The sequence below is a fragment of the Callospermophilus lateralis genome, chromosome X (genome assembly GCF_048772815.1).
Source record: "Callospermophilus lateralis isolate mCalLat2 chromosome X, mCalLat2.hap1, whole genome shotgun sequence".
NCBI classification, from domain to species: domain Eukaryota; kingdom Metazoa; phylum Chordata; class Mammalia; order Rodentia; family Sciuridae; genus Callospermophilus; species Callospermophilus lateralis.
Window position 1 is genome coordinate 56,089,212 of NC_135325.1, and position 19,335 is coordinate 56,108,546.

Consider the following 19,335-nt stretch of genomic DNA (forward strand, 5'->3'; position numbering starts at 1 on the left):
AAACACAGTGACTTGGAAGGCTGAGGCAACAGCCTTGAATCTCAAATTCAAGATTAGTCTCAGCAAGTTAGTAAGACCTGGCTCAAAATAAAAAGTAAAAGGTGCTGGGGATGTTGCTCAGTGGTAAAGTGCCCCTGGTTTAAATTCCCAGTACCAGAGAGAGTGGGGGGGATATGAGAATGCTATAGAAAATCACACAGCTAATACATTCCAGAACAAGAATCCAAACCCAGATGGTCCGATTTAGATCTCACAGCTCCTCCACTATGTTATTTTGCTTCTGTATAAAGATGGATATAATATCTACAGGCATAAAAATTCTGGCCAAGGAAAGTGTGGAATGTGCTTCAAGAGGAGTGTGTGTCTGGGTGTGCATATGAGTGTGTGTGTGTATGTGTGTTGTGTGTTTTCTTTTTGTTAGATCACAGATCATGTGAAGTTTTAAGGTAGGAAAGAAAAATTTAGATCACTTTCAAGAAGATTGAATTCTATGCTAAGGGATATGAACTTTATGTTACGGTTCTGAATATGGTTTGAGTGCTTCCCGCAAGGAAGGATTTGTATATTGGAAGCTAATTCTCTAGAATGGAAATGTTGACAGGTGGCATGGAACCTTTAACAAGTGAGGCCTAGTGGGAACTGAATAGCTCATTTGGGCCACTGTCCTTGGAAGGGATCAAGGTAGTCTCACGGGGGCCCTGAGTTAGTTGTCATAAAAAAGGTTCTTAAAAAAGAGTGAGCTGGGCTAGGACAGTAGCTCAGTGGCAGAGCACTTGCCTTATATGTGTGAGGCACTGGGTTTTGTTCTTAGCACCACATAAAAATGAGACAAATAAAATAAAGGCATTCTGTCCTTCTACAACTACAAAAAAAAATGTTTGAAAAAAAAAAAGAGTGAGCTGAGTCCTGTGGCTTCTGTGTGATCTCTCCTTTAGGCACATGTGCCACTATGTGACACAGCCAAGGGGGCCCTTCTCAGAAGCAAACTGATTACAGGACCATGCCCTTGGACTTCCAGAATTGAGAGCTAATTATACTCCTTTTATTTTTGTGGTGCTGGGAATAGAAACCAAGGTGTCATACATGATAAACACATACTCTACCACTGAGCTGTACCCCTATCCCAAATCTATTTTCTTCACACAGTATCTAGCCTCAGGTATTTTGTTATAGTAATAAAAAATAGGAAATAAAATATGGAAGAGCCACCATAATTTTCAGGGTACAGGAATTAATTCTGGCAGTGGTATATAAGATTATCTTGAGAAGACAGCGTACAGGTAGAAAGACCAGTTGGAAGATAATCTCATTGTCATTCCATATAGAGAAGTATGAATGCAAAGGAAAAGATTGCTTAAGGGAGCACTGGTTAATCAACAGATATTTACTGAGCCACTTCTATCACCCTCGCCCCATGCTATAAGGAAATACTAGGATATTATAGTGTATAAAATAGTCTTTAACAAGTTTATAATCCAGTTAGAGAGGGAGACATGTTTGAGAAATAATAAGCAAATAGAGAATTGATAGATAAGAATTATTTATTGAAGTAAAAGTTCAAATTGTGGGGAAAGACAGATAATCAGATACTACATAATTAAAGTGCAAATTATCTGGTAGAACACCTATTTAAGAAGTCTGAATATGCAAAAATAGAAAATTAACTATTGGGATTCAATAAATCAAAGAAATAAAAAAAAGAAGTCTGAGACTGGTGAATGGTGGAATCAAAGGCCTCCAAAGCCTTCCTTGGTTAGTTTTGGAATGAAGGGTGGGGAATAGAAAAGTAAAAGCCAATGAGAAGAAGTTAGCGAAAAGTTAAAGAGAGATGAATCTCTCGGGCAAATAATGGTAAATCATGAGATCTTTATGCCCAGCCAGCTGTATTATTACAAATCAGTAAACCATTCGACACAAAAAAGAATAGGTATTAATTTACTTATCATTCTCAACTCCTTTAGAAAGATTTTGAGAAATAAGTATTCAACTGAACAAATAGCATTGGTCAACGAAGAGAGGAGGATAAAGATTAAATAACAAAGAAAAGAACACTTTATAAAAAGTACAAAAAGGGGGGGGGGCTAGGGTTGTGGCTCAGTGGTAGAGTGCTTGCCTAGCACATATTAGGCACTGGGTTCAATCCTTAGCACCACATAAAAATAAATAATTAAATAAAATATATTGTGTGCATCTACACTAAACATTTATTTTAAAATAGCACAAAAAGGTAAATTCATCTTAACCTACACATAAAACTTTTTAGGTTATATTTAATATTGACAGTATTTAGTAACTCAATTTCCATTCAGAATGACCATTTATTTTGTATTTTTTTTTAAATAATTATTCTTAAGCTTTAGGTGGACACAATATTTTATTTTACATTTATGTGGTGCTGAGGATTGAACCCAGTGCCTCCTGCATGCTAGGCAGGCACTCTACCACTGAGCCACAATCCCAGCCCAAGAATGAACATTTATTTTTATAAAGTGGGACATGCTGCCTGCCCTTAATAAATTTACAATTCAAGAGTGGCATAATCAGTGTGCCACACTTATAAGAGATTCACTGTTTATGAGTAGGGGTGTAGTTCAACAGTAGAGTACTTGCCTTGCCTGCGTGAGGCTGTTGGTTTGATGCCTAGCATCATAAAATAAATCAATTCACTATTTAGTTCACAAAATAGACATTGGACCTCCATTATTTCCCTTTAGAATTTAGAGGAATTTAGCCTTCAGATCCTTTCCACCTCTAACATTGTATGAATTTGTACCTACTAGTTATTAAAATCCATGTGAACTATAAGTGAGATAATCCCTACTGCTGTTTTACCTTATTTTATTGTTTGAGGCCAAGGATGGAATCCAAGGACACTTAACCACTGAGCCACATCCCTGGCACGTTTAAAAACAATTAATTTTGAAACAGGGTCTCACTAAATTGCTTAGGGCCTCTCTAAATTGCTGAGGCTGGCTTTGAACTCGTGATCCTCTTGATACAGGTGTGTGCTGCACCACCATGCCTGGATCCTGTTGCTATTTTATTGCTATTATTATTAGTATGTCCGGTATAAGAGAGGGATTGATAAATTTCAGGACTCAGTTCAACTCAAGGATATATAAAAAAAAATTCAGAAAACAAGTGGCATTTTAACCACTCAGTATTTTCTAATGAAAGTTGGGCTGGCAAGTTTGTCTTCATGTTCTCCTTCCCAATCTTAATAGTAGGAGGAAGGGAAGGCCTATTTCCTAATATCCCAAGAGTCTTCCTTCATACCAAAACCATATGCCAAAAATTCTTACTATTTCTCCAAACAAAGGATCAAAACTGTACTGCAAAATATTATTGCTTTGTAATTCATTAAGTTCACCACCAAGCAACATGCAACACCAAGCTCATGCAATGCCAAGCTAGTGCAACGCCATGCCCCTTGCTTACCTGAACATGACTTAAGTCATACAATATCATCTCCCATGTAGTGTGAGGTTGTGACCTGTGTCATGTAGTGCCATCGTCTGCATCCCCATACTTAAATGCTTGCTAATTATTGCTAGGGATAATATGGGAGTTCTCAAGTCTATATTAATTCCTCCTACTTTTGAGTTGGGATTCGTGGATACAACAGAAAAATCGATGTCAAAACCCTTTTCTCCATGACTATGTTTTCACTGCCCCTTTAAAGATTTTCCTCCTACTCAAAGTAACCTAAGAGTCACGTGTGAGTAAGTAGGGCTTTGAAATAACAATAGCTTAACCAGCCTATGGGGTTTATCCATTAGGCAATCAGCCCCGCCCCCAAGGGCTGTAGGCGGTACCCGGAGTTTAGTCACCTTAGGCTACAGCTGGTTGCCTTAACCCCTTTGGTTGTGTCGGATAACGAGGTGTCCCTGGGCTATTGCCCCTGCCTCTGCCTTCCCCTCCGTACTGACTCTCAAAACCATGGAGGAAGCCTCCAATGCCACTGTTCCTGGCTTTCTCATTAAGCTCTGGACGTTAGTAGACGACACCAACTTGGATGATGTGATTCGCTGGAGTGAGGTATACCTGCATGGGGAGAGGATTGGGTGTAGTAGAGGGCTGCGGGCTTGGAAAGGGTCTTTTCAAGATGTAGAAGATTTGGGGCAGGGTCCAAGGGCAGAGGCACCAGACCATTTAAGGACCCCACATCACTTGGGCATCAAATTCAGTTTCTTCCCAAGATAAGCCTCACCTTATTAATTTGGGTGGGAGTAACTGCCAAAAGCTAGCCGCTATTTTCAGGCTTTTGTTTTTCTCTTCAGAACCCCGAAACACGTGACACAGCAGCAAAAAGTCCCTTACCCCGAATAGGAATTCCTCCCCAGGAAAGTGCCTTGGTGCACGCTAGTGAGCAACTCAACTGCCTTCTTACTAGAGCATAAGTAACTTTTTTTTTCCTTTTTTTTTTTTTTTGGTGCTAAGTTTAGAAACCAGGGCCTCGTGCATGCTAGCAGAGCGCTCTCCCACTGAGCTGTACCCCACCCCCACTTTTTCTTTTCTTTTTATATAATGGGAACTTTCCTGCCAAGTGTACCTAATTGAGTGTCTTGGGTGCTTTTTAACAAGACTAACTTTTTCACAGTTTCTGAAAGCATTGACTTGTAAATTCCATTCTTCACCAGGCCTTGTCAGTTTCTCTCAGACAGTGTGCTGGGTGGGCACACGAAGTTTGCACATTCCTCAATCCGGGCAGTCTGATGCTTGATCAGACTGCTTCTAGGATTTGATTTATGCTACCTTTAATCACCCAAATAGAGAATTATGGAACCCTGCGGGATCAGTTAAAGCCCAGTCCTCTAACGTGATAATAGTCACCTTGGTAAAATATACATGTAAATTGAGGTAGAACTTTAACCTTTCACTTCTTTTGCTTTCTTTTCTTTGGTGTTGGGGTTGTAACCTAGGCTTCCATGCATGCTAAGAAAGCACTCTGACACTGAGATACACTTTTTATATTATATATAATTCATATTTATATTATTGATTATATATATATACATATATATATGTATATATATATATATATATATATATATATATAATAAAACACAAATATAAAGTGCTACAATGAACTCACAGTTTCTATAGCCAACTTAAGTAATGATCATGGCCCTTCTTGTTTCATAGATAAACTTCTACTCTTCCTCTAATTATTTTGAAGCAAATGCTTCATGTGATATTTAATTTATAACTTATTCATACACATGGCTAAAATGAAAGAAATTCTTAAGTAAAATTTTAATGCTTAAAAAAATGAGAAGCTGGAGTGTTGTTCAGTGTACAGGGAGAAGAGGCCCTGGGTTTGTTCCATGACCAGCACTCCAAATACATATACTGCTTTGAGATCAGGATGTAGCTCTGTGGCAGAGCACTTGCAAGGCCCTGGGATCTATCCCCTATGCTGGAAAAAATACACACACACACACACACACACACACACACACACACATAGATATATCTATATTTATATATATAAATGGACTCAGAGAGAGTTTGAAAAAACTGAGTCCTTATGTTACTGTGGGATTTTCATGATTATGTATCTGTCTGAATGCCTGTAACCCAAATGTTTGTAAAGGAATATATATGAAAGCACTTGTTGAAAGACCTTAGGCCTGTAATCCCAGCAGTTTAGGAAGCTGAGACAGTTCAGGACTCCAAGGTCAGCCTCAGCCATTTAGTAAGGCCCTACGCAATTCAGAAAGACTCTGTCTTAAAATAAAATATTAAAAAAGGGCTGGGGATATGGATCCATGGTTAAGTGCCCCTGGATTCAATCCTCAGTACCAAAAAAAGGTAAAGTTCTATATAGGTATGTTGTATTCCTTATTTTAAAATACAGAGCAAAAAAAATTTACTTTTTTAATTTGTTATTTTATTTTTATTAATAAAATATACTTGCTCATGTGGATTGTGAAACCATTAAGATAAATGTGAAAGCAATAAAAGTTAGTGTTCATAAAATTGCATCATAATTGAAGAGACATAAGCACATAAGCCTTCTAGATGACTTAACCTAATATTTTTGGGAAATGTATATCTACGTAACACAGCACTATTTTCCATTAAATTTCATTCTTTCCTGATCCATTTCCATCACCTTCTAAAAACTTGACTCTTCCAATTTTTAAGGCACCTGCTAGGCAGACCCTGTATCACTGGACTGCACCCCTAGCACAGCACCTGGAATAATACACACACACACACACACACACACACACACACACGTTATTTTATTTTTATTGATAAAATATACTTGCTCGTGTGTATTGTGAAACAATAAAATGCCTATAATCTATAGAGAAAAAAACAGTGGAGTCTTCTGTTGTGGGGGACAGATTTGAGTAGAAAAGGGAATGGGGAAATGGTTTTAGGAAAATAGCTGTTAGCCAACCCCATCCATATCTAAATGGTGTATACATTTGTCAAAACTCACTTAAAACTGGTTAATTTCACTAAATCTATTTTTTTCTGAAAACCCCCAAACAAATGTCAACAGTGTTATGCTCTTAAATTTTTTTGTGATAGTCGTGTATATGAATAAGTTATAAATTAAATATCACATTGTTTGTTTTGTTTTGTTTTTTGGTGCTGGGGATCGAACCCACAGCCTTGTGCATGGGGGTAAATATATATTGTTGATTGACTTAAAGCATTGAGGATTGAGGAAGCCTCTTTTTAATGAGTGAACTTTTTAAAAAGCCTTTTCACAGCAGGGGTTAGGAGTGTATAGCTCATGGTAGAGAGCTGACCTAGCATATAGAAGGCCCTCTATTTGATCCCCAGGGAAACACAGACACACAGACACACACACACACACACACACACACACACACACACGCCTTTTCACAAAATCCATTAAAATCTTAGGCCACATCATGTACACATGGTAGATAAACGTTGCTCTTAGGCTTTGGATGATTTTTGCCTTATACAACATTTAATGTGCACGTTGAAGTAGTCTTATTTTATAGACAGTGGTGTGCTAGAATGGGCTGATTATTGCACAAAGGTGTTTATGAAAGCCAGTTGTACTCATCTCACAAATCTGCATTCAGTGACTTCATGTCCCCAAAGTGAAATCAGCAGGATTGACATTTGGAAATCACCAAATTCCACAAATCACCCCCATATCCCTAGAATAATATTAAACAATGGCACAATACCCACTTTTGTAACAAAACTGTAATCCCAACAACATGGGAGGCTGAAGCAGGAGGATTGCAGCCTTGGCATTTTGTGAGATCTTGTCTCAAAATGTATATCAGTGATATGTAGGCCTTGGGTTCAATTCCCAGAAAAGAAAAAAGGAAAAAAAGAAAGAAAGAAGAAAATTGAGGCTGGGGTTGTAGCTCAGTGGTAGAGCACTTGCCTGGCATGTGGGAGGTACTGGGTTTAATTCTCAGCACCGAATATAAATAAATGAATAAAATAATAAATATCCATCAACAACTATAAAATATTTTAAGAAAAAGAAAAAAATTGCTCCCAAGTCATTGATATTGGGTGTGTATAGCTGTACTGCTACACTTGAACTGGGTAAGGATCGCCAACATTTTTTGAACGCTGATTGGTGTTGGTGGGGTAGGTGGGAGAGAGCACCACCTAGTGCCTTTCTGAGTTAACTGTTGCTTCTGACCCTGGGATTTCCTAGTAACCAAGTAGGTATTGCAATTAAAAACTATGTATTTGAGTATGTTCACCCAAACCCACATCATCTTAAGAAGTAATACTCTTTCATGATATATTAAGTGAAACAAGCCAGACACATAAAGATAAAAATGCTACATATTCGGAGTCATTTCTGGAAGCTAAAAATATTTGACCTCTCAAGTATCACATTTTACTCTCATGTTGAATCTAGGGGAAAAAAAGACATGAAACTACAAGGGTGACTATTAGGAAAGGGTACTGGGATCAGGAGGAGGGAGGAAGGATAGAGTAATAGGGAGGGTGGATATGATCAAAGTACATTATATGCATGTATGAAAATATCAGAAATAAACCCATTATTTTGTGCAATTAATGTTTGCTAGTAAGCACTTTTAAGTTTTTTTAATATTTATTCTTAAGTTTTAGGCAGACACATATCTTTATTTTACATTTATGTGGTGCTGAGGCTCGAACCCAGTGCCTCCTGCATGCTAGGTGAGCACTTTACCACTAAGCCACAACCCCAGCCCCTAAAATGTTTCATAAAAGATATTAAAATGATAGTCATTAAAGCCTAGGAAGGGTGCTGGAGGGACAGGGGAGGTTGCATAATGGATACCAAAATAATGTTAGGAGAAATAAGTTCTAGTGCTCTATAGCACAATAGGTAACTATAGTCTACAACAATTTATGATATATTTTAAAATAACTACAAAGAAGTCCAAAGATTGTCAACATATAAAAATCATAAGTGGGGGCTGGAGTTGTAGTTCAGTGGTAGAGTACTTACCTAGCACATGTGTGAGGCACTGGGTTCAATCCTCAGCACCACATAAAAATAAATAAATGAAGTAAAGTTAAAAAAAATAAAAATCTTAAGTGTTGAAGGATGCCTACACTAATTATATTGATGATCATTATACATTGTGTTCATATACCAAAATTTTATAATACATATACACATCATAAATATATACAAATATGTCAAAGAAAAAAATTTTAAAGGGCTGGGATTGTGGCTCAGCAGTAGAGTGCTCGCCTTGTGCGTACAAGGCCCTGGATTCAATCTTCAGCACCACATAAAAATAAGTAAATAAAAACAAAGGCATTATGTACAACTAAAAGAAAGAAATATTTAAAAAAAAATTTTAAAATTAAACAATTATTCCCTTTCAGATATTATAAATATAAATGAGTGCACGAGTACTGAAGCTTGAGCAACTGTGTTTGTGTATGTATGCATGGAAATTTGGAAAATATAAAAAAATGTCTATAATTACAACATTCAAAGATAACCCAAATTTTATGTAGTTTCTTACATGGTGATATAAATGTATTCATACAGGTTGACATATATCTTTACAAATGCACATTTATTTACTAAATTAAGATCATGGGGCTGGGGTTGTGGCTCAGTGAGAGTGCACTTGCCTAGCATGCATGAGGCACTGGGTTTGATTCTCAGCATCACATACAAATAAATAAAATAAAGGTAAAGGTCTATCAACAACTAATATATATATATATATATATATATATATATATATATATATATATATATACACACACACACACACACATATATAAAGATCATACTCTGAAATTTTGTAATTAACTTTTTAAATTAGTATTATATTTTGACCATTTTTCCATACTCAAAATTGAATATTTAAAAAATATTTTGCTATGCATTTGTAGTTTCAGCAACTCAGTGATTGAGGAGGATATCTTGAGTCCACAAGTTTCAGACCACGTCACTTTTGCTGAGGTTAGCTTTGAACTCTCTATCCTCCTGCCTCAGCTTTCCCAGCTGCTAGGATTACCAGCATGCGTCACTGCGCCTGGTCAAGACCTGGTTTCTAATCATCATAGTTATGGTTATCATCATCATCATCTCATGTTGACATGATGAATACATTTGTGCAGAAAGGTTTTTTCATGGGTTCTGCTTCTTTGGAATAGATTCCTAGGATGGGAATTACCAAATTAAAGGATATGAGCTTTTTGTGTGTCTATATGCTACCTGTGCAACATAGGGTCTTGTGATAATGACAATTTTTTGTTTGTTTTTTGTGATACTGGGGGTTGAATCCAGGGCCTTGTGCATGTGAGGCAACCCCTCAACCAACTTAGCTATATCTCCAGCCCCCAATAATTTTTTAAAAATATATATTTATTTTTTAGTTTTAGGTGGACACAATATTTTTATTTTATATTTATGTGGTACTGAGGATCGAACCCATTGCCTCATGAATGCTAGGCAAGCACTCTACCACTGAGTGACAACTGAAGCCCTTAAGTAATTTTAAATAAATTTAAAATTCTGAATACAATGTATGCTTATCATAGAAAATTTATAAACTGAAAACTAAAGTAAATATACCCAAATATGAAACAGTGCTTATTTCTAGGAGGTGATACTTCAATTTTATTTGTACTTTTCATGTTGTGTTTCTGTACACACATATATATCAGTGTCTATATGTGTATATTCAGTGTATACATATATATTTTTAATATGTATTTTTTAGTTGTAGGTGGACACAATACCTTTATTTTATTTTTATGTGGTGCTGAGGATTGAACCTAGTGCCTCATGTGTGCCAGGCAAGTGCTCTATCACTGAGCCGCCCTCCATGTATGTATTTATAAACATACAGAAAGAAAGTTCAGTGTATATGTTTTGACAGCCTGGGAGTTCTTTACAGTGTTAACAATTGCTATCTTTGGATGGTGGGAATTTTATGATTTATTTTTCTTTGTTGTTCTTTACATTGATAATGTATCATTTTAACAATCAGAATAAAGCCAATTTTTAAGAAGGAAAACACTTAAATATTACATTATGCAAAGTTTTATCTAAGACAATATTTTTAGGAGTTACAGTATATTTTGTCATAGAAATATGCTGTAAGTAATGTAATCTTTCCTCATGTTTTCTGGACATGGGCATGTAGGTTCTTTCAGTCAAATATTTTAAATATATGAAGGAGAATGTACCCTTTAAAGGCAATCAGTGTTGTCATTCCTTATGTAATTTAAATAATCACTAATTCATCTTTCTATACACTTCCTTTTTAAGTATTAATAGTTTAATTTTTATAAAATTAAGGATGGACCAATATATAATATATTTAAACTGGAACATACATTATCATATTTTACTTGCACTTTTATTATATATTATTATCAAACCTCTAAATATTCAGATACCATTTATCCAATTTAGAAGTAATTTTCTCTAGGGCCTTTTTCACTTCCTGATTATTTTTAATTGAATCATCATTTGTTTGTATCTCCACAGAGGGTTGATCAAGGGAAGGAATAGTCTAATCTGACATTATGCAGATTTCTCTGTTATTTTCTCTTATCTCTGAAGTCCAGTCAATTCTGGGAAAAGCATGAGCTGAGTGAATTCTGGGGATTCTGTTCTGAGAATAATTTAGTTTGGTTTATAGATAGTCCCAAGGGCTCTTGAGAGGCAATTCCAATTAAAGACAATCCCCAGCCAAAACATATACCTTTAATAAGAGTGACTCAGTAAGTCTGAGAACAAACTAGACTAGAATGAATTAAAATTCTTGGATTTTTCTCTCTCGGTGCCTTTTAGGATTATGATGATCCATTTCACTTCTAAAGAACTGAACTAATTGTTAGGTAATATGGGGACATGACAGATAAGCATATTTTTCTAAATCTTAGTCCAAGTGGATATTAAAATTTAAGCAACATAATATTGAAGTTAACACATTTTTTATAATTTCATTGAACATTAAATTTATAATTTTAGAGAATGAGCACTACCACCTTTTACTACTTTTAAAATAATTTTTATCGAAATACATTTGTTTTAGAAAATAAAAATAAGCAAAAAAATGTCATATTACCATCCAGTGAAATTACTGTTAACAATCTGCAAAATATTCTTTTGTGGGTCTTTTTTTCTGTGTGTGGTGCTGGTGATCCAGCCCAGGACCTTACACTTGCCAGACAAGCACTCTACCACTGAACTATACCCCAGCCCAATATATTTAATATAAAATGATTTATTTTATACTGTCTGAAAATTTGCTTTTTTTACTTAAGATATATCATTATGAACATTTCCATATCATTAAATACACTTCTATAGCTTTATTTTTATGTCAGTATAACATTCATTTGTATGGATTTGTCATTCTCTTAGTATGTTATTTCAATTTTAAATATTAAATACAATTATTTATGTAACAGTTTATAGATAAATCTCTGTACATATAAATAATTATTTAATATAATTTAATATTGAATATATATAAATATAATATTTAATATATATGATATAATTTGAATTTCTTTATTCTTTATTTCTTTATTCCTTCTTTCTTTTTTATTATTTTTATTATTATTACTTGTTCAAAACATTACATAGCTCTTGACATATCATATTTCATACATTTGATTCAAGCGGATTATGAACTCCCATTTTTACCCCGTATACAGATTGCAGAATCACATCGGTTACACATCCACGTTTTTACATACTGCCATACTAGCGACTGTTGTATTCTGCTGCCTTTCCTATCCTCTACTATCCCCCCTCCCCTCCCCTCCCCTCCCCTCCCATCTTCTCTCTCTACCCCATCTACTGTAATCTCTCTTTTTTTTTCCCTTTCCCTTCACTTCCTCTTAAATGTAATTTTGTATAACAATGAGGGTCTCCTTCCATTTCCATGCAATTTCCCTTCTCTCTCCCTTTCCCTCCCACCTCTCGTGCTAGGGATTATTCAGTGCTAGGGATTATTCAGTGCTAGGGATTATTCAGTGCTAGGGATTATTCAGTGCTAGGGATTATTCAGTGCTAGGGATTGAACCTAGGTGCTGATATATGCTAGGCAGGTATTCATCCTCTTAGTGGCATCCCCAGCCACGTTTTGTGTGTGTGTGTGTGTGTGTGTGGTGCTAGGGATTGAACCCAGGGCTTTGTGCATGTGAGGCAGGTACTCTACCAGCTAAGCTATATCCCCAGCCCCCTAGACACTTTAATTTTGCTTTCAGACAGGGTTTCATTGTGTGGTACAGAATGGCTTTGAACTTGTGATTCTCCTGCCTCACCCTCTTAAATAGTCTGGATTATAGGTGACCATCATCTTTCCAACTCAGGACCATTCTAATTCACATTTTGAATACTTTTTTTTTTTTTCAAAATTGTCTAATGTTTTGAATTTTTTCTTATTTTTTTCCGTTTTTTTTTCAAATGGAGTTTATGTGTTTTGACAATTTGAAAGCATTCATTATATTTTAATAATGTTCTTTGTTATATGTGCTGAAAATATCTCTTTCACTTCATATTTGCCTTTTAATTTTGTTTATGCTTTCTTGATTTATGGTTTTTGAACATGTTTTCATGTTGTAGCCAACCTATTACCTTTTTCTTAATGTTTTCTCTCTATGACATATTCTGTCTCTTTATAGAACAATTTTTCCCCAGTGGTAGGTAGGGATTGAACCCAAGTCCTAGAAAGCATGTTATCACTAAACTAGAACCCTAACACAAATGTTCTTATAATTTTTGGCTTGACATTTTCACAAGTCTTTCAAGTTCTTGGTTCCTGATACATTGTTGTTGAACTGCTGCTTTATTGAAACTTTATTTTTTTCTGTAATAACTACTTTTTGATCTTATTTCTAGAATGGTCACAGCTTTCTCGTTGTGAATGAACAAAACTTTGCCAAAAACATACTTCCAAAATACTTCAAACATAACAATATATCCAGCTTCATACGGCAGCTCAACCTATGTAAGTACGACTTATTTCTGTAAATATCAGAATTTAGTGGGATATCACATAAAAATAATCCTTTTTGTAAAACATATGTGATATTACTTGAGTTGAGTGAGGGTTCTTAGTAAAATCTATTATTATTAAAACTTTACTTAGTTTGATTTATTGATTGTGGTTCCAAATATGAAAAAATTTCCTTTTGGCAATACCTGCTTTAATTCTTTTGAGTTATAGAATCTTAAAACTGAATGTTACCAAAGAATTTATCTAGTTTAATCCTATTATGTTAGAGCCAAGGAATGGGCTCTAAAGAGATTAAGTATACTTGATCCAGTTCATACAGCAAGGCAAATCAAGTCTGGACTCCATTATTTTGATTAAAAGTAGATTAGTTTTTCTCCCTCTAATCTTTAGAATTCAAGGTCTGACATAGCACAGATGTGAGTTCTATTGCTGCCATAAGTCCTCTTTTTTGAACATAATTTTATATTACTGTTAGAGAAAAATTGAAAACTATATAAAAGTATAAGAAGTACATTTGTATTTGTGTATGTAAACTTAGGATAATCTTTGTAAAATTTGTATCTTGCATATTTTCAACCTATCATTGTGTCATAAATATTTTCCATTTAAAATATTTTGTCATCTTATGTAATATCATGATATCAGTATTAAGGTTGCTCTCACTTATACACACTTTTGTGGTACTAGTTATATGCATTTTTAAAAAAATGTGCTTCTGCAAGTGCAGTGGCTCATGCCTGTAAATCCTAGCTACTCAGGAGACTGAGTAAGGATGATTACAAGTTCAAGGATAGCCCGGACAATTTAGCTGAGACCCTCTCTCAAAATAAAAATTGCCAGCTGGGGATGTTGATCAGTGGTAGAGCACTCCTTGGTTCCATCTCCAGTACCATTTGAAAAAAAAACTTCTCTTTATACCAATTTTTATTATGAATATCTATTATTTTTACAGTAAAATAGAAATATTATTTATGTAAAATACCTTTGAGATATTTTTAAGGCCTCAAAAGAGTGATAGAGATACCCAATGTATTGCTTTAAAAATTATTCAGATTTAGAAGCACAGAAACTTTTCATATTTATTAACAACACATAATATTTTTATTTAAAATATGTAAGGCATACCAAGTAAAACCATAGGCATTTCAAAAACTTTAAACATTTCTCTCTTTTTTTTAGTGGTGCTGGGGATTTAACTCAGGGCCTTGTACATGCAAGGCACTCAACCAACTAAGGTATATCCCAAGCCCCTTAAACATTTCTTTATAAACTGTCATATTAATATGGTTACTCCGCTAATTCTTCTTCTATTCATCTTTAAACATTATGCATTTATTACTGAACCTATCTCAGCATAACTAGACACAAGATCTGTTTTCCTAGTTACTTTGGAGAATAGAAAACCATTCATGTACCTATGCCTCCCCAGTATCTTTAGCATTTTAGATTTATTTATTTTTTGTGGAACTGGGAATGAACCCAGGAGCACTTTACCACTGATCTCTATCATCAGTACTTTAAAAAAATTTTTGAATTTGAGAAAGGACCTCACTAATTTGCTGAAGCTAGCCTCCAACTTGTGATACTACTGCCTCAGCCTCCAGAGTTGTTGGGATTATAGGCATGTACTACTATGCCCAGCTTAGATTTTTTTTACATTTAATAAAGTATTCTATACATTAATAGGAATTCCAATTAATAGGAGTTTCAAATTAAAAATACATTGAATTTTTACTCTTCCATACTTCTAAACGATTTTTGGGGGGTGCTGGGGAGCACATCCCTAGCCTTTTTTATTTTTTATTTTAAGAAAGGATCCCGCTAAATTGCTTGGGCTTCCATAAATTTCTGAGGCTGACTTTGAACTCATGATCCTCCTGCTAGAGCTGCAAGCCTCTGGGATTACAGGTGTGTGACACCATACCCAGCTCTAATTTGTTTTAGAGGAATATATATTCTCTGTATAAAAATATGATTTCTGTGCTTTTGTCATGTACAGGAATGAAAAAAAATAACTTTTTACTAGTTTAAGAATGACAAATTAAAGTAGATTAGCCTAGATACATGGCAAGAAATTATATTTTGACTAATTGAATAGGCAGTAAAAAAATGTAATAATCCTCTATTTTAAGTTCATTGTGTGTACGTGTTTGTGTGTGTAAAGTTGATAAATGCTGGTTATAGAAAATTAAACCTTTATAAAAGGAGAGGGAAAATTTCTCCTAGTTTCATAATCCAAAGATAAAAATGGGGTTCTAAGTAGAATAACATATATTCATGCTTGTACAATTATATCAAAATGAATTCTACTGTCATGTATAACTTAAAAGAAACAATTTTTTAAAAAGATAAATACTGCCGGGTGTATTGGCACACACTTGTAATCCGAGCAACAATTTGTTTGTTTGTTTTTTTCGGGACCTGGGATTGGACTCAGGGGAACTGGATCATTGAGTCACATCCCCAGCCCTATTTTGTATTTTATTTAGATTTAGGGTTTCACTGAATTGCTTGGCACCTCACTTTTGCCTTTGAACTCGCCATCCTCCTGCCTCAGCCTTCTGAACCATTGGGATTACAGGCATGTGCCACTGTGTGTGGCTAAAAATTAAAAAAAAAATAATAAAAAAACAGGCTAGGGATGTGGCTCTGTGGTTGAGGTCCACTGGGTTCAATCCCTGGTACCAAAAACAAAGCAAAGACAACTACTGATTGATAAAGTTATATATCCTAATTTTGTTTGTTAGGTTGTTCTATGTGGTGTTTTAATTTTCAAATTTTTATCTTATCTCATTTTGAGATGGAGTCTCCCCATTCTACCTAGGCTATCCTTGAACTCCTGGGAACAACAATCCTCCTTTCTCAGCCACCCAAATGGTTGGAATTACAACCACACACCAAGGCATGCACTACCCTGAATCTGGCAAAGTTAATATTTTTTAATTGACAGACAATGTTGTATGTATTTATTGTGTATAACATCATATTTTGAAATATATATATATATATATACATTGTGGGATGCTTAAATTTAACTGATGAACATAGTTAACATTTTTGTGGTGAGAACACCTAGCCACTCTATTGTTTTCAAGACTACAACATATTATCATTGATTCTAGTTAACATGTGGCATAGTAGCTCTTTTGAACTTACTCTTTTTCTTTCCCAGTGCTGGGGATCAAACCAAGGGTCTTTTGCTTGCTAGGCAATCACTCTACCATTTAGCCATGTCCCCATGCCTTGAATTTACTCCTTCTATCTACCTGTAATTATATATCTTTTGGCCAATATTTCTCCTATTCTCTAGTCTCCTTGACCTCATTCAAGTTGTTTAGGCTGGTCTTGAACTTGGAATCCTCCTGTCTCAGCCTCCTAATTTGCTAGAATTACAGACATGTGCCACCATGCCCAGTTTATTGTGGTTCTTAATTGTAATTCCTGGTGATTAGTAATGTTGAACATTTTTCATATACCTATTGGTCATTAGCATTTTTCATATACCTATTCTCCTTTGAGAAATTTCTATTTAGATCTTTTCCCAAATTTTAGAAATTCAGGTTATTTTTATTCTCATTATTGAGTTGTTTGAGTTTCTTATATATTTTAGATGTTAACTGCTCATCAGATTTATGGTTTGCAAACATTTTCTTCTATTTTGTAGATTTGCCTCATCACTTGGTTGTATTTTTCCTTTGACATGTAGCTTTTTAGTTTGATGTAATTCCATTTGTCTATTTTTACTTTTATTGCCTGTGCTTTTGAGGTCATATAAAAAAATCATTGCCCTGAACAGTGCCATGGAACATTTTTCCTGTGTTTTTTTTCTGGTAGTTTCATAGCTATGAAGCTTACATTTAAACCTTTACTCCAAACTGGGCATCCTGCTACTCGCCAGCAATCCCAGCAGTTTGGGAGGTTGAGGCAGGAGGATCTCAAGTTCAAAGCTAATCTCAGCAACTTAGCAAGGCACTAAGTAACTCAGCAAGGCTCTGTCTCTAAATGAAATACAAAAAAGGACTGGGGGTAAGGCTCAGTGGTTATGTGCTCCTGGTTTCCATATCCAGTACATAAAAAAACATAAATAAATAAGTCTTTACTCCATTTTGATTTGATTTGACTTTTGTATTTAGTCAGAACTAAGGGTCTAATTGCATTCAGTTTTCCCAACAGTATTTATTGAAAAGACTTTCCTTTTCCCAATGTGTATTATTGGCACTTTTGTTGAAAGTCATTTGTCTACAGATTCATGGATTTATTTCTAGATTCTCTATTCTTTTCCATTGTTCTATGTGTCTGTTTTTATGCCAATAGCATGCTGTTTTTAAAGTTTGGAAGTATGATGCCTCCATCTTTGTTCTTTTAGCTCAATATTGCTTTGGCTATTTGTTCTATACCACAATTTTCTTTTTTCCCCCTTTTTTGGCACTGCAGATTGAACCCAGAGGTGCTCTAACACTGAACTGAATTCCAAGCCCATTTCATTTTTTTTAAAATTTGAGACAAGATCTCACTAAATTGCTTAGGCTGGCCTCAAACTTGTGATTCTACTACTTCAGCCTCCAGGCATGTGCCACTGTGCACAACTATACTCTAATTTTCTTAGTACTTTACTTTTCTTTTTTGGGGCCGGGGGTGTGGTGCTGCGGATTGAACCCAGGGCCTTGTGTATGCGAGGCAAGCACTCTACCAACAGAGCTATATCCCTAGCCCTGTCTTAGTGCTTTTATGGGAAGTATTATTAATCTCCTACTTTTCCCCAATGTCCCTCCTTTCCTTTTTCTCACTGTCCAAGAGTAGGTTTTTGGCTAGTATTCGACCCTTTATCCCATTCTAATAAACTCTATGCATTGCTTGTTCTAATAAATTATTCATATTATTGTTTGTTTCACATTTTCAAATTCAAATCTTATTATGTCAGTCTTTTTAAAAGGTCTTAGTTGGTTTCAACCACAATATATAGAATAATGTACAGTTCCTCAGTCTAGCATTCACATCTTTCTACAGCTCAACTTTATTCTTTGTTTTCTATATTCTTGCCCTACCTCTATTCTCACTCATGGTGTGTGTGTGTGTGTGTGTGTGTGTGTGTACACATCTTTCCACTATACAGGGTAGTTACTGTCTTTACATGCCTTATAACTGTGTTTCTCAAATAAACCACAGTAAAAATATGTTTGTGTGTGTGTCTCCTTTAAAATGTTATGACTTCTTAGATGATAAAGGTTTGGGAAAGTGCTGTTATTTATCAGCAAGCAGTATTAAGACATCTAGATAGAGTGCAGTGTTTTTGTTTGTTTGTTTGTTGGTTGGTTGGTTGCTGGGGATTAACATGCTAGATAAGTGCTCTACCACTGAGCTGCAGCCTTATCCCTTTTTATTTTATTTTTTAAATTTTGAGACCAGGTCTCGTGAACATGTTACCTTCCTGCTTTAGCCTGCCAAATTGCTGGGATTAAAAGTATGTGCCCCCATGCCCAGATGAGTACAATTATAACAATTATTAATCATACATTTCTTAATTGTTGAATTTATATGTCTCTCTGATTTAATTTTCAGAAAACTCTTGCTTTGGAAATGCCTTTGTGTGGGGTCTGGGAATGTAGTTTACTTGCAGTACTTGCCTAGCATGTTCGAGGCCCTGGGTTAAATCCTTGTTTCCATGAAAAAAATAAGAAAGCCTTTTGTGAACGTATTTGTTTCTCACAATTTTGTTCCCTGAGAACTTACAGATGTCAAGGAAAACTACATCTGCTGATGATCATCCACTCAAAGCCTTAGCTTTTCTTTTTTTTCTTAATTTTTCTCCCTTTCCTGAGTTCAACATGTTAGCAAGGGTTTTAAAATAAAGCAACATGTACTGGATCAACTGTTC

At 35.2% G+C, this 19,335-nt stretch overlaps 1 protein-coding gene across 1 annotated transcript in view; it reads left to right on the forward strand.

Moving 5' to 3' along the window:
- The first annotated feature begins 3,939 nt into the window (after window positions 1-3,939).
- LOC143638546 (heat shock factor protein 3-like) overlaps window positions 3,940-19,335 on the forward strand; it is a 50,315-nt gene continuing 34,919 nt past the window's right edge. Inside the window, exons 1-2 of the mRNA XM_077106446.1 lie at window positions 3,940-4,038; window positions 13,343-13,451. Coding sequence (XP_076962561.1) covers window positions 3,940-4,038; window positions 13,343-13,451 — 208 coding nt within the window. The remainder of the gene's footprint in view (window positions 4,039-13,342; window positions 13,452-19,335) is intronic.